Source organism: Chinchilla lanigera, unplaced genomic scaffold (assembly GCF_000276665.1).
Source record: "Chinchilla lanigera isolate Chin_1 unplaced genomic scaffold, ChiLan1.0 scaffold00046, whole genome shotgun sequence".
Classification (NCBI taxonomy): domain Eukaryota; kingdom Metazoa; phylum Chordata; class Mammalia; order Rodentia; family Chinchillidae; genus Chinchilla; species Chinchilla lanigera.
The window spans coordinates 14591411-14607870 of NW_004955447.1; the positions used below are offsets into that span (position 1 = coordinate 14591411).

Genomic DNA, 16460 nt, shown 5'->3' on the forward strand with positions numbered 1-16460 from the left:
GTGTATTTTTCTGCCCAGACACTTAGCAGAGTTTCACCCTCCTCCTCAGGCCAGTGCTTCCCTGCTCTGCTCGCTCTCCATGTTGAAAGTGACCTGGATATGATTCACTCTTTCTAGCCTGGGTTCCATTTCCTAGGAAGCCACAAGTTCGGTTGTAGATAAGCTGCTAAGAGCTGGAAAAGATGTAGCTTGACTGGTTAAGGCTGCCTGAGGGAGTAAGTTGAGGAGTTACCAAGGGAGCTGCCTTTTGATTAAAGGAGCCTGGAGCTGAGTGATTGCTGACCTCACTCATTTCAGCTTCAAGGGAAGTCTACCCTTGGGACCAAAGGGAGAGAAAACCATTTTTTACCAATAACTGATTTTTTAAAAATTGTTTGGAAATGTTTGGCAGAGGGTTTTCGTTTTTTTTGAAGTTTTTGGTGAATGTTGATAGCTGTATATTAAAAAACATATTTTTATGAGGTTTATATCTATTTTTTCTGTGACATGAATCACCTGGTCTTTTTTTTTTTTTTTTTGTCTATTTGAGACAGGGGCTCTGCTATGCAGTTCAGAGTGACCTTGAGCTGACTTTGTAGACCAGGCTGGTCTCCAACCCACAATGAGCCTCCTGCCTCAGCCTCCTGAGGGATTATAGGTGTGCTCCACCATGCCTGGCCCTTTTTTTCCCCCACCTGGGCTTATAGGTTAATTTAAAGACTACATTATTTCCCTAAATAAATGCTAAGTCATGACTTAGTTTCATAGAGTTTATAGTGTTATGCATATTTATTTCTATTTTAGTATTTAATGCATTGATAATTCAGTAAAATCATGTCATTTTTTTAGATTTTTATTTTAAAAAAGCAGATTTTTATTTTTCAAGTATATTTGTCATTTTTATCATGAATAAATTTCCTTAATTATGTAATTTTGAGAAAGAACCTTTTTAAATAAATCAACATGTTAGCAATTGTTACGAGTATGCATACCCGTATGGAGGAGATGTACTTTTTTATTTTATTTTTTATTTTTTTGTCTTTTTGAGGCAGGGTCTCTACTATGCAGTTGAGGCTGGCCTTGAGCTCACTTTCTAGCCCAGGTTGGCCTCAAACTCACAGCGATCCTCCTGCCTCAGCCTCATGAGTGCTGGGATTACAGGTGTGCAGCACCACGCCTGGCTTTTTAAAAAATCATGTTCCATAAAATTATTAATGCAGGCAAATGAGTCGCAGGCATGGAAAAGGGTGCCTACTCAGCAGATTTTCAGAAGTAGACTTTATGTTTTGTGGTACTAGGGATCAAATCAGGTATCTGAAATGCTAGGGAAAGTACCCCTGAACCACATCTCCTGTATTATTTTTAATATTATATTTTTGGTTTTGTGTTTTGTTTTTAATTTATTTTAAAAATAGAAGGAAAACATATTAACAGACATCCATTTAAGAAATAGCACAAGAATGATACAAACAATACAGACTTAAAGACAAAGTGGTAGAGATTAACAATGGTTGTTGTATTACATACTGATATCTTCAGAGTGGTTTCTCAGGAAAGCAAATAGAGACATGCAAAATAGATCAAAAAAGTAATCATTAACTGTCCCTTTCAGTGAAGCAATAGAAGTCAGTAGTACAACTGTGTTAGCTATCCTGTTGTTTGTATATACTTTTGAGGAAAGTCCACCCATGAGAAGGAGGTGCGACTCCGATTCCAGGGAGCAGTGTCTGATGGAGGTGCTGGGAGGCCAGGTCTGCCCACTGCGCGCCCTGCTCTGTCGCAGACCGCGGCGCCCTGCTCGGCTTGTTCACTTGTCCTCAGCCCCTGGCACCTGAGTTAACCCTGGACCGGGGAGATAGCTCAGTGGTTTAAGCGCCTGCCTGGCAAGTACAAGGGCCTGAGTTCTATTCTCGGTACCAAAAAAAGAGAAAACAAACCTTACTTAACCCTATTTGTACAGAAGTTAGAACCCGCGTTCTGGAATTGGGCGGTCTGTTCTGTAACCCTAGCTGTATCACCTGCCGCTCTGACACGGGCAGGTTCCCACCACAGTGCGCTGCTCCGGGAAGTGGTACAGCTACCTTACAGGATTGTGGTGAAAGCCAAAGGAGACCATTCGTGTGAAAATGTGGTGGGGCGGTACCCGACATATTACTTAAAGCTGGAGGACAGTATCATCCTGCTAATGTCGTTTGCTGCTATTGCCAACATCAGCGTCATTAACAGAAGCAGTACTGGTTTTCTAAGTAGCATTTAATGTGTTACCAGGTAGTTTGTGATGCTTGTGAAGATAAGTATGCTTGATTTAACAGTTTATCTCTTTGTGTGTTCACAGGGGTCAAGAGAGTGCTGGTATTGTGACCAGTGATGGGAGTTCAGTGCCAGCATTCAAAATGCATAAGGTAAATTTGAACATTAAAAAATGTCGACGAGACTGGGCGTGGTGGCACACACCTGTAATCAGGAGGCTGAGGCAGGAGGATCCTGGCAAGTTTGAGACCAGCCTGCACTACAAAGTGAGCTCAAGGCCAGCCTGAACTGTGTAGCGAGACCTGTCTCAAAAAGACCAAAAAAATAGAAATGTTGATGATAAAAATAACAATTTGTCATCATTAGTATACTGGGGAAAGGAGTCCTGAATAAACAAATTGCAATTAAGAGGGATACTCTTTGGATCATCCATTTCCAACTTTATAACGTTTATCAAATTAGGATGTATTTCTTTCCAGTGTTAGTTTGCTGTCTAACTCAAGTAGTAGGCCATTTCTTTAGATACTGCACGATGCTTTGATTTTTGTAAAATGCGAAGTTCCATTAATATTTTAACAGATTTTGTTGTCTTAGTATTGTCCATTTGTTAAGTGTCTTACGAAACTAAATGTGCTGATGAAGTTCACAGACCAGATGATTCAGCATTATGACTGTCCAAAGTGCCACTGAATCGTTCACTTTAAAATGGCTAATTTATGTGAATTTCGCCTCCGTGCCCATTTTTAAAGTAAACGCTGCAGAGTTCTTACAATTAGCTTCCTCATTTTCCTTTCTGAGATCAGAATTGTGAAGTACAGAGGAATTAAGTGACCTGTGCTACCTAGGATTCCCTGACAGAGAGGCCTTTGTTACTCACTAGCAGTACTGTCTCTGTTTTTCTAAGACGGTTTTTACTTTGACTTCTCAAGGGAATGGGTCTGGTAAATCACGTTTTTACTGACGACAACTTGAAGAAGTTGTATGTTTCAAATCTTGGAATCGGACACACGAGATACGCCACCACAGGGAGATGTGAGCTGGAGAACTGCCAGCCCTTTGTTGTTGAGACGCTCCACGGGAAGATAGCCGTGGCCCATAACGGCGAGCTGGTGAATGCTGCTCGGCTAAGGAGAAAGGTAAGTTGTTATGAATGCAGGAAAAGAAGGTGCAGATCTTGGCAGAGGACATTTCCTCCGTCATTGGTGCCACCTGCTGCGTAGCTGTAGCAAACAGTTGTGTAAGGGTTACCCGGAGTACGTGTCACGATTCCAGCTTCTAGGTGAATTGGGAACACTTCAGTGTACTATTAAGGTGAATCGCTGCTGTAAAAAGTTGAGATTTGGGAAAGCTGATTGGTGGTTGCTGTTAGAGACACAGAATTTAGGAGTTGTGGGCTTTACTAGCCCTTGAAGCTCTGTGTTCTTACAAGCTGGTATGGGACAGGAAAAGCCGAACTACTCTTCCTGCTTCAAACTTACTGCAGCACACTTCCGCGACCAAGGGTGGTTTCTCCACGCTCGGTCTCCCAGATAACACCAACTATGGTGTCCTGTAGTTCAGTTCAACCTGTAGCTAGGGACAGTTCCCGTAGGTTCGGAGCGTATTCCCATAAGACTGCCTTCCACTTCAGGTGCATCACCAGCCAGGCCTCTGGTACATCTGACCTGCTTCATATACACAGTTTCCACGTTCCCTCCTTGGCTTCAGTCATTTGCTAGAGCAGCTCAGAACTCAGGACAGTGCTTTACTTACATGTACCAGTTGATCATAGAGGGTGTTAAAAGGGTATGGAAGAATTAGATGAAGAGAGGATCGGGCTAGTTACATGGAAAAAGGCAAGGAGTTTCGATGTCCTTTGAGAACCACCCTCTCGGCTAGGCACTTCCAGGTGCTCAGCTATCTGGAAGCTCTCGGAACACAATCCCTCTGAGTTTTTAGGGGGGCCTCACTGAGTAGGCATGATTGATGAAGCGGTTGGCCTTGATGATCACCTTAGCCTTCAGCCCCTCTGCTGCTCACTTGGGAGGTCTGGTGTAAAGCCGAAGTTCCAAACCTCTAATCACTGACAAGCACTCACTCTCTGAGGTTATGTAGGAGCCCTTAGCCACCAGTCATCTCATTATCATGCAAAATACACTTCTTTTGGTGGTTCCAGCAGTTCTAGGAGCCAAGGACCCTAGGCCACAAATCAGCATAGAGTTGGCTCTCTGCCCCTGCCCATGCCCCAGATCCAGGTCAGAAATGTTCTACGATGGAGGTGGGGGTGCAGTCAGAAAATGCGTCCTAGACCGAGCGTGTTCTTAGGATTCCTTAAAAGACAGCATAGCAGCTAACTGCATAGCATTTACATTGTCGGAAATGGTAAGTAATCCGGAAATGATTTAAAGTACATAGGAGAGGTGCTTAGGTAGTATATAAATGTTATGCCATTTATAATAAGGGGTTTAAGATTTTGGTTCTGCAGGAGCCCTAGAACTAATTCCCCATTGATCCCAAGGGGTAACCATTATATTTCTTTTTATCTGTCACATTATCAAAAGCATAAGAAAAAAGTAGAGTAGTTTCACTTTTCCATATCTTTTCCTTTCCAGTATTCCTTGTCTGAAATACTTGGGACCAGAGATGTTACTTCATTTCTTATTTCTGATTTTGGGATATTTATATATACATAACGAGATAATTTAGAGATGGGCCCAAGTTTAAACACAAAATTATGCTTTAGGTATAGATTATACACATAAACTGTAGGTAGTTTGTGTGTGTGTATGTGTTAATCTCGTACATGCAATAAAGTTTCATGGTGTGGAATTTGTACTTGTAGCATCTCTGTGGCACTCAGAAAGTTTCAGATTTTGGAGCATTTGGGATTTTTGGATTATGAAAGCTCAATCTGAGTATGCTTGCATCATAAGAGAAGCATATGAAGAAAAACAGTGTGTAAACTTGAGGATGACAAATGAGAAAAACCACTTGGAAATGATTACAGTGGACTGGGAGGCTGAGGCAGGAGGATAGCCGTGAGTTCGAGACCAGCCTGGGCTGCACAGTGGGACCCTCCCTCAGAAAAACAAAAAAAGAAATTATTACAGACAACTGAGCTAGAATCTGGGAGTGGGAATGAGGAGTTTTTACTTGAGAAACACTTGGTTCACGTGTTTGGCGCGCTCTGTGCTAATGGCTTATCTGTGTGTGTGCCCACACGCCTCAGCTCTGTTCTTTTTCTAGAGTATGTGGTGTCTTTACCTTCCTGGTAGTTCTTTTTTGGTTCCTACTGTATATGCCACTCATTAATTGATGCCTAGTTTCTTCATTTCATTAGATTCCAGTAATCTTGATTTGGTAACCTCGAGGCCAGGGAGATTTAATAAAACTGGTTACACACAGTGCGTGTTATCCTTTCATCGGTTTAGAGTCAGCGTTGCACATAGGAGAAGCAGTTAACAGCAGGTGAATGATGATGAACTGCTGGGTCAGAAATACCTGCAGCCCACATGTCCTTTCTAAAGGTTTAGCTTTAGCAGAACTTTGCTGCACCCTCTTCATAGTCCATGACATTAAAGTGCTGGGGATAAACAGTTCTGTATACGAATGAGAAAAAGTTCATTTTAAAAATCCAAGCAGTCACCACAGTCTAAATATGAAAAATTACTAAAGTTCATCATGTATGGGAAGCCACCAGGAGTTCAATTCTAAATGCTGTCAAGTTCCGTTTTTCCAGATGTAACTCTGAAGCTTGGTAGACTTCACCCCTACCCAGTTAGGCATCTGCAGAACCCCTGGCTCCTTTCTGTGATGGTGGGCTGCTGGGTGCAGGGCAGGGTGGAGCTTCTGTCTGGTGATGGAACTTTTCTCTCTGTTTAGCTTCTGCGTCATGGTATTGGTCTGTCAACCAGCTCTGATAGTGAAATGATTACCCAGCTCCTGGCGTATACCCCACCTCAGGAGCAAGATGACACCCCAGACTGGGTAGCAAGGTAATTGTGAAACTGGGCTGTGCTAGCTGGGGATGGAGCTCAGCGGTAGAGTGCTTGCCTTGTATGGGCCAAGTCCTGGGTTAAGTCCCCAGTACCACGAAAGCAAAACAAAACAAAATGAATGCATGCAGATCTCACAATGAGACCTTTGCCTTGAATATGTTTGTACTTGAAGTGATTGATTGATTGATTAATTCATTCATTCATTCATTCCTTCCAGGATTAAAAACTTAATGAATGAAGCACCCACAGCGTACTCCCTACTTATAATGTACAGAGATGTTATATATGCAGTACGGGATCCTTATGGAATTCGACCTTTGTGCATTGGTCGTCTTATTCCAGGTTCTGATATCAATGACAAAGGTAATGAACTGCAGAGGGAATATAGTTTCATGATGCTTGTCAAAGTCATTGTATTACGCTGGTGAACTCTACAGTCTTTAGCTACAGGAACCCATAGGTGAGAACGGATAGGGAATATAGAAAAGAAATGATATTTCAGGTTTGAAAGTACTTCTCTTTGACTATGTCTGAGGATAAATTCCTGTTTATCTTTTTTCTCTTTAAAATTAAAAAAAATGTGTTACAGAACTTGAAAAAGTATTTTAATGGACATTATTTTAATGGACATTATCCTGTGTGAATTGCTTATTCATATCCTTTTCTTTCCATTTCTGTAATATGATTGTAGTGTTTTGTTTTTTTTTTTTTGACTAATAGGATGTATTGTTCAACCATGAAATTATAGTACTAGAAGTGTAGGGGATTATTTTGTCTTCGGTTTAAGTAAAGTGAGGACCCATGTGTTTTTAACAGCATAGAAATAGCTATTCCATGATCTTTTTTACTTCTCTGTTTGGTGTTTAACTGATCTGTTGAAATAGCTTCTCTTAAAAATTTTCTTGAATCTATTAATTCATTTGATCATCTTATAATTTTCAGAGAAAAAAACATCAGCAACAGAAGGATGGGTAGTGTCTTCAGAATCTTGTAGCTTTCTGTCTATCGGTGCAATGTAAGTTTTAACCTCATTAAGCATATTATCTTTTTCCATATTGATAAAAAATTGTTTGGGAATGATGGTGCACACCATTAGTTCTGGCTAGTCAAGAAGCTGAGACAGGAAGATTGCTGGAGCTCAGGAATGCAAGGCTAGCCTAGACCACATCACGACCCTGTCTCAAAGGGGGTGGGGGCACATAGTTTATAATTTAAAAATGAAGTTTTTCTTTTAATATTTACATGAAAGATTTTTTCCAATGTCTTTAAGAAAACAGGTTTTGGGGGCTGGGGATTTAGCTCAGCGGCAAAAGCGCCTGCCTGGCAAGCGCAAGGTCGTGAGTTCGATTCCCGGTACCGGAGAAAAACCAAAAAAAAAAAGAAAACAGGTTTTGTTCTGCACGTTGTACTCAGCAGCTGTACTGACTTTACTGTTGCAATAATACCTACGAATTCTAAACTGCATCTTTCAAAATACCGGACTTATTTTAGAAAGGAAGAACTTTCTCAGCAAGGAGTAATTATGGTAGAACTTTAGCTAGTATTAAAATATTCTCATTACCCTTTACCTTTTCAAAGTGCAATAAAATACAGGGCCCCTAATTCTGAAATTCTAAATTAGAACTTAGGGAAGTGGTGGCAAACCTTCTAGAGACGAGCCCCCAAAGTGCTATCCAGAGGCACTTCTCCCAAAGTGACAAGGCTGCAGTGAAGCCCTAGGTACTGAGGTGTTTACAAAAAGAATGCATACATTAACATCTTCTGTCTTAAAAGAAAAATAACAAGTGTGCCGTAGACTCCGCCACCACTGACCTAGGGGTAACTGATGTATAGAAACTACCGGTAAAAGGGATATTACTTTCTTTTTGCTTTGTAAACCATCTCTAGACTTTATATTAAAATAATACATTTTTCTCTATAAGGGAGAAACCTCTTTGCTTTATAATTAATGTTTTTATCAACTGTAAGTACTAGTTTTTTGAAACTCTTCTTTAACATTGTTTCCCAAGATACTACCGTGAAATCTTACCAGGGGAAATTGTGGAAGTATCTAGACATGGTGTCCGAACTCTTGATACCGTGTCAAGGTCCAAAGGAAACCCAGTGGCTTTTTGTATCTTCGAATATGTTTATTTTGCAAGACCAGATAGTATGTTTGAAGGTAAGCAGTTTTTTTGCTATTCTTAGAAATCTTCTATTAATCTCACTGAAATATGGCAGTTCTTGGCCCAGAAGTTTACTTGGCTCCTTGAAGGTATGTGATTATGCAGAGTCTGGGGGGAAAAAAAAAAAAAAAAAAAAAAGGAAAGAAAAGAAAAACTTGTGTAAGTACTAAATACTAGCATACTGATGAGACATCATGAGGTTAATGTAAGTTACCTCTGGCCTTCACAATTACAGGAGGCCCTCCGAGCCGTGGCTGTCAGCTTCGACGTTTGTGCAGTGAACTGCTGCAGTGCATGTACATTTTTTTTGGCAGACTGTATGTTGTGGATATATTTTTGAATATCAAGCTACACTCTAGCTCTTCCTTATTTTTCTAATTTTGAGACAGAATCTTGCTAAGTCACTTAGTTGCCCAGATGGGATTTGAATTTATGAGCCTCCTGCCTCAGCCTCTCAGAGTGCTGGGATTACAGGCATGTGATACCATACCTGGCTAGACTTTGTTTTTCTTTCAGGAGTAAGAATTATAATTTTCAGGTATATGAAGTTCAGGGTTTAAAAATACTACATGATTAAATTCCCAGTTGATATATTTCCACTTTGTTTTTGTACATGTTGCTTTTCTTTTCATACTCCACCTGTAGAGTTCCAGCACTAGCTTTTTAGAATAGCAGTATTATATTATGCTAAGTAAAAATAATCTGTTTCTATTTCCAAACATACCAGACCAAATGGTTTATACAGTAAGATACCGCTGCGGTCAGCAGCTGGCCAAGGAAGCACCTGTGGATGCAGATTTGGTTAGCACCGTTCCAGAGTCTGCTACACCTGCTGCGCTTGGTTATGCAAAGAAGGTATTTTCTCTTCATTAGAACACAGTGAATTGCTCTCCTAGCAGTGGAGTAAGATTTTGTGGCCTATAAAGAGAAAGTACTGTGGATTAGCCAGGGTGATAAAAGATCCCAAATCTGAAATGCTCCAGAGTCCAAAACTTCCTGAGACCCAAGCTGATCCCACATGTGGGAAAGTCTGTAAGAGGTCATGGTCAAAGCACAGGCACACTGGAAGTACTGTACAGTATGTAAGTGTATATGTGTACTATATGAAACAAACGAATTTCATGTTTAGACTTGGCTCCTAACGCCAAGGTAATTCATTATATATGCAAGTATTGCAAAATCTAAAATTTGAAATCCTCTTGATGCCAACCACTTCAGATAAAGGACCATCAACCTCTATTACTAAAATCTTTTTTTTTTTTTTTTTTGCTTTATTTAATTGGCCATTTATGGATCTTTTAAAAAGATTCTGGGGGTCGGGGATGTAGCTTAACAGCATAGGCGCTTGTCTGATAAGCCTGAGGTCATGAGTTTGATTTCCAGTACCAAAAAGATAAGTAATAAAATAAAATTTTATGAGAGCCAGGCGTGGTGGCGCACACCTGTAATCCCAGCACTTGGGAGACTGAGGCAGGAGGATCATTGTGACTTTGAGACCAGCCTAGGCTACAAAGTGAGTTCAAGGCCAGCCTGAACTGCATAGTGAGACCCTGTCTCAAAAAGACAACAATAAAAAAGTTACTGTTTTTTTGTTTGTTTCTTTATTTTGTTTTTTTTCCAGTACCGGGAATCAAACTCACAACCTCGCATTTGCCAGGCAGGCGCTGTGCCGCTGAGCTAAATCTTCATCCCCACACAACAAAAAAATTAAGAGTACAGGTTTTCAGTACATAATAATTACATTCATTGTGGGGAGTTGGTGCGTAACACATTAAATCTTTCACTTCCTCTTCTATCCCTCCATAAAATCTTTGTGCCCTGCTCTCACCAGTTGCTAGTAAGACTTTTCCTTCTGAGTTTGGGTAATAACAAAGCTGTTTATCTTCACTGTGGGTAACTTCATTTTCCAGAACTAGGTGATTGTGTATTCTGGTGACCTGAGGGTGTAAAACCCAGTGTTTGTTATCATGGACAGTGTATACACTAGCTTTTCATTGCTGTGTAACAGGCTGTTCCAGAGGCTGGGTAACTTTGTACGGAGACTTGTTTAGCTCTCGGTTCTGAAGTTCAAGGGGGATGCTGGCATCTGCTTGTTTCGGGGGAAGGCATCATGGCAGTGGCACGACAGCGGCGGGGGTGGCGTAAAAGCCAGAGAGCAGTTCTGACACCGGGACCTGCCACTGGGCCCCACCTCCGCGCTGCCATACCGAGCAGCAAGCCTCTTAATAATGAACCTTCAGGGGAAAAACCACATCCAAACCACTGAGCGTTAGTTAACAGGCTTTTTTTCATTCTTTTTTTTTTTTAGACAGGGTCTTGTTATGTAGTTCCTGTTGGCCTTGAACTCACTATGTTGCCCAGGCTGGCCTCAAACTCAACAGCAGTCTTCCTGCCTTAGCCTCCCGAGTGCTGGGATTACAGGTGTGCATCACCATGCCTGGCTTCTAGAAGAAAGAATATATATTTTAGAGAAAGTTACCTTGAGAAATGAATGAGTTACTTCTTGCCCCTAAAAAGCATCTCTTTTGCTTTTTCATTAATTTCTTATGCCAGTTTTTTGTTTGCTGGTTTGTTTTCTTTTACGCGGGCTGTGTAGCCCGGGCTGGCCTCAGACTTCTCGTTCCCACAGCCTCCTAAGTGCTGGAAAATTGCGGGCATGTGCCATCATATCTGGTGTCAGTGAATCTGACGTTGATTCTTTGTTATGTTTTCGTATGCTGAATCTTTTCCAAGATAGAGGAATAATAATGCTTAAGAGAGGTGTTAAAGGTTTTAGCTAGGTGAGTTGGTTTTCCCACAAACTATTTTCCTTTCAGTGGATTTTTTTCCCTTCCAGTTTAAACTAATGGAAGGAAAATTATAATGCGATGATGGATAGAAAATTCATAATGACAGAACTTTTTAGGTTTTAGGTACATATTGCAGCGGCAGCACAATCTAGGGGAAATAGGAGCCTAGAGTACTCTGTATATTTCTGCTCATTTCCATTTATTTCTTGTTTATCAGAGTGGACTTCCCTATGTGGAGGTGCTGTGTAAAAACCGGTATGTGGGAAGAACCTTCATTCAGCCAAACATGAGATTAAGGCAACTTGGCGTTGCGAAAAAGTTTGGAGTATTGTCAGACAACTTTAAAGGCAAAAGAATTGTTCTTATAGATGATTCAATTGTGAGAGGCAATACCATTTCACCCATAATAAAATTACTCAAAGAATCTGGGGCAAAAGAGGTATGTAATATTAAAATGTTCTAAAGTACCAGCAGTTAATAATTAACAATATGATCTTGGCATAAAAATTGCAGTTCAGTGCATTGGATGGATAGTTCAATATAATAGCTTAATTTTTCATACTTAGTTGTTTTATGTACATGTGCTGCCGAAGTGAGCACACCAGATCCTTTTATGAAAAACCAGCAATTTGGAGAACATAGAATAGCCACTGTTAGACTGTATGCTGAATTGGATCCTAAAAATAGTTAGATGTAAAAGCCTACATCTTGGGGCTGGGGATTTAGCTCAGTAGCACAGCGCCTGCCTGGCAAGCGCAAGGTCGTGAGTTCAATTCTTGGTACCGGGGAAAAAAAACCAAAAAAAGTATTGCTTGTTTTCTCTGTTTGAAGACCCAGAATTAATTTGGTGGAATAAATCTGGCCCATTAAATTATTTCATTGCTTTTGTCTCTTGAAAAAATTTTTTCACCTTATTTTTTTAATTGACAAACTTACATATATTGATGATATGTAGCATGATAGTTTAGTACATGTACTGTATCTACATACCTTGTTATATTATACTTTGGTCATTGTGCTTTGCAAATATTGTGATCTTTAAAAACTGAAGGTGCTCAGCACCCCTGTGCTGAGCAAGTCCATTGACATTGCTTTCCCACAGCATGTTCTTGTTTAACGTCTGTACACACACTTCCTCACTGGTGGGTTAATCCCATTACCTCCCTTCCACCCCCCATGCACAGGCTTTTTTATTTTAAATTTTGACCCAGGTCTTAAGTTGCCCAGGCTGGGCTTAAACGTGTAATTCTCCTGTAACCAAACCTGTGATATACTGAGGTATGACTGTATTAAGTTATATTTTAAATGTAAAGCTTATTCTAACTTCAGATATTGAGTAGTTGAAATTACAGAAGTGAGGTGCCATTTGCAACTAATAGTTGAGCAAATCTAAAAAAAAATCAGAAAATGAGATATAAAGCAATAAGACAGTCTGTTTAGACTGTTTGAAAGATAATTATGATTATGATTTTCCAGCCTTTTAGTGACTTAATGACTGGTTATATGATTGTGATAATCACCTTGGAATCCTAAAATTACATAGTAGGAACAAAAACATAAAATAAATTCAACATTTGTTACAACAATAAGAAGGAGCGGACAAACATAAAGAACCTGGAAATGGGTCCAGGATCCCCCTGTAGGGAAACAGTTTAGTACAGTGACAGGTCAGTGAGACGAGACACGATGGTGATGTAAAAACTACACAAAGGCTACGAAACGAGGCAGATCTTCTGGGAGAAAGTTGTAAAAATACATGTGCACACTGATTATAGCCGTGTAAATAGCCCTGCCAGAGGGTAAAAAATAATAATGGACAAAACTAATTCTATTATGGTGGTAAGGTTTTCTTACAGCCTGGTAGATCATATGCCATCTTTCTCATACCGTAGATAAAGAGATCAGCAGAAGCACTGTTCAGGTCTTAACAAGAGAAGACTTAGAGCATCACTGGGAATTTAATGAAATGTAGGAGATCTGAAGAAAAAAAATGTCTTGTTACTAGTGAAACAAATTATATAGTTTACTTTGTTTTTAAAAAAAAATTTTTTGTCTTTTGAGCCAGTTTCACTGTGCAGTTCAGGCTGGCCTTGAACTAACAGCGATCCTCCTGCCTCAGCCTCCCAAATACTGTAATTACAGGCATGTGCCACTATGCCTGGCTATAGTTTACTTGTTTTTAATCATACTCTGTTACAGTACATTCTCTAGAACAGTTTTATGTTGTATTCCCCCCACCCCCCCAACCCCCTGGTACCAGGAATCGAACTGATGACCTTGCACTTGGCAGGCAGGCACTGTGCTGCTGAGCTAAATCCCCAGCCCCTTATGTTGTATTTGATCTGGGAAAAAGTGTTGATAATTATTCTTTCTGTATGAAATGATTTCTTCCCAAGGTGCATATTCGAGTAGCTTCACCACCAATCAGATATCCATGCTTCATGGGAATAAACATTCCCACAAAAGAAGAGCTCATTGCCAATAGACCAGAGTTTGCTCATCTTGCAGAATATCTTGGTAGGTATTCCTATTTCTATGGACTTTATTCCTAACTGGTTTTTTTTGTTTGTTTGTTTGTTTTAGTACCGGGAATTGAACTCAGGACCTTGCGCTTGCCAGGCAGGCACTTACGCCACTAAGCTAAATCCCTGGCCCTCCTTAACTGTTCATTAACAAAGTCCAGAGCTTGTCAGCCTATAAGAAAAAGTGGTGCGGGCCCCTCTTGCTCACTGCTCGGAAGAGCGGGCAGGGCAGGCAGGTGGGAGCCGGGGTGAGGGCGGTGCTGGAGGGCGAGGAGGACGGGAAGCCGGAGGAGCGGGAGAGGGCTTCTGGGGAGAGCCCACTGCAGTCAGTTAAAGCCATGCAAAGTCAGGTCCCAAGAAGAACAGTCAATTTTATTATAGATTCAAATGGGATAATTGGGATGTGATACAGATTAAAAAGTAAGATGCTTAGGTAAGCTTATCTTTAAAAATGAGACTTGGATATCTAAATTACCCTGTGTAAGACCTTTACCTTTCAAAGGCAGAGGATATATAAACTATTTAAATGTCACAGGATGTCCTGTTTGTTGTGCACTGGTACCCAACCCTGGTTGTTGATGGCCGCCGTTTCCTTTGACCGTCTGCGTCTGTGCCTTACACTTAAACACTCCGAAATCACCTCCACAGGTGTCACGCTGTGAGCACCGCTGTACATGTGTTATCTGTGTTACAATAATCCCCACCTTACAAAGGAAAGACTTAGGAGAAGTAAACTGAGTTGAGGTTAAATGCAAGATCCAATCTTCCTTGTCTTTAAAATGTGTTTTCTCAAGCCGGGCATGGCGATTAATAGCTATAGTCCCAGCAGTTGGGAGGCCGAGGCAGAGGAGCTCAAGTTCAAGGCCCGCCTGGATTACATATTGAGATCTTGACCAAAAAAAAAAAAAAATCTGTTTCTTCAATGAAGCAGGTTGCTCGTCAAGCCTTCTAGACTTGAAGTATCTTTTGTTTTCAGCTGTTACCTACTAAATATTTAAAAATTTTAAGAAATCAGTGCTGAGTCTTGATATGTGTGTCTGCCTGTCTGTCTGCCTTTGTCTTTTAGTGAAACGCTGAAGAGGGGAAGTTATGTTCTGACTTAAATTATACTGTTTGTAATTATTGAAACTTTTCTTCCTTTGTAAAGGCAATCAAAAACCTTTCTTCTCTCTTTCCTCCCACAGGAGCAAACAGTGTTGTGTATTTGTCAGTAGAAGGACTGGTTTCATCTGTACAAGAAGAAATAATGTTCAAAAAACGGAAAGTGAAAAAACACGATATTATGATTCAGCAAAATGGAAATGGTCTGGAATATTTTGAAAATAACGGTCACTGTACAGCTTGTCTCACAGGAAAATACCCTGTGGACCTGGAATGGTAACTGGTCGGGGCAGATGATGTTCTTCAGGATGGAAAGTTGTTAAGAAATGGTTACACATGGTCTGTTCACTCAGTCGGCAGAACATAAAATGCCACATGCTTATGTTTACCTTTATAATTTTGAGATTTTTTTTTTCTGAAAAGGGTACCAAATGGTGTAATTGAGCTTTGCTCGTAACATAATACAACATGTGGTGTTCTTTTTTTTAATTGCATTGGCTGTCCTTTTCATGTGGTCAGAGAAGGCAGGTGTGAGTGCTGCTTGCCAAGTCTATTAAAGGGTTAGATTGTGAGGTTGGAGCCAGCTAGGAGGTGTGACGCAGAGCAGACAGGCTGATGAATACGACCTCGTAGGAACAGTGGGAGTTGGTTCAGCCCCTCGTGTGTCTAGCCGCTCTTTCAGACCCTAGTTTTGGCCTTGGCTTCCCTGTCTGTCCTCAACTTTTTTTAATGGTACTAAGAATTGAACCCACTGGGTGCTGAATTAAATCCCCAAGCTCCCCCGACCCCCTATTATGGCTGTCTGCCAAGCTTCCCAGGCTAGCCTCCCTCAAACGTGTGATACCCCTGCCTCATCCTCCCTAGTAACTGGGATTATTGGTATGTTTCTGGACATTTAGATAAACAACTCTTGAAATTTTTAAAGATGGACAACTCTTTAAAAGGAAAAAAGCATCTTTTTGTGCCTCAACACACCCTATGCCGTGAGGTACACTCTTAACAAATAATAGGCATGTGTCATGTACTTCTGACTTCTGAGGTAGTACATGATCACTTGCTTTTTTGAAATGAGTTTGTAATTGAAATTTCATTGTGATAGAGGGATACATGGAGTTTAGCAGATCTTTGCCTCTCTTTAGATGCCCCAAGAATGTTTATAAAAAATAAATCTGGCGGGCATGGTGGCGCATGCCTGTAATCCCAGCACTTGGGAGGATGAGGCAGGAGGATCACTGAGTTTGAGGCCTGGCTGGGTTACATAAACAAGTTCAAGGCCAGCCTGAAGTACATCGTGAAGACCCTGTTTCAAAAAAAAAAAGATCTGGTTGAGTTTTTCCTACACTTGGCTAGAAAGTGTGATCTAAAATATATACAAATAACTTAATACTTTTGTTATACTCTCCTTTTTTTTTGGTCTTTTTGAGACAGGTTCTTGCTATGCAGTTCAGGCTAGCCTTTAACTCACTTTGTAGCCCAGATTGACCTTGAATTCACAGGAATCCTTCTGCCTCAGCCTCCTAAGTGCTGGGATTACAGGCACTCGACACCACGCCTGGCAGCTTAGTACCTTTGAAATAAAAACAATTTCTTACTTTTTTCTTTTTCTTTTTTTGTGGTACTGGGAATCAAACTCAAGACCTTGCAGTTGCCAGGCAGGCACTGTGCTGCTGAGCTATA

The 16460-nt window shown here is 40.7% G+C and overlaps 1 protein-coding gene across 4 annotated transcripts in view; it reads left to right on the plus strand.

Moving 5' to 3' along the window:
• The window catches only part of Ppat (phosphoribosyl pyrophosphate amidotransferase), a 54571-nt gene extending 38565 nt beyond the window's left edge, over window positions 1-16006 (plus strand). For all 4 annotated transcript variants that reach the window (XM_013518499.1, XM_013518498.1, XM_005392870.2 and 1 more), the window contains exons 2-11: window positions 2315-2381; window positions 3159-3365; window positions 6091-6203; window positions 6424-6569; window positions 7149-7221; window positions 8216-8367; window positions 9099-9226; window positions 11378-11599; window positions 13557-13677; window positions 14867-16006. In XM_013518499.1, coding sequence (XP_013373953.1) covers window positions 2373-2381; window positions 3159-3365; window positions 6091-6203; window positions 6424-6569; window positions 7149-7221; window positions 8216-8367; window positions 9099-9226; window positions 11378-11599; window positions 13557-13677; window positions 14867-15063 — 1368 coding nt within the window. In that variant the 5' untranslated portion in view covers window positions 2315-2372 and the 3' untranslated portion in view covers window positions 15064-16006. The remainder of the gene's footprint in view (window positions 1-2314; window positions 2382-3158; window positions 3366-6090; window positions 6204-6423; window positions 6570-7148; window positions 7222-8215; window positions 8368-9098; window positions 9227-11377; window positions 11600-13556; window positions 13678-14866) is intronic.
• The last annotated feature ends 454 nt before the right edge of the window (window positions 16007-16460 follow it).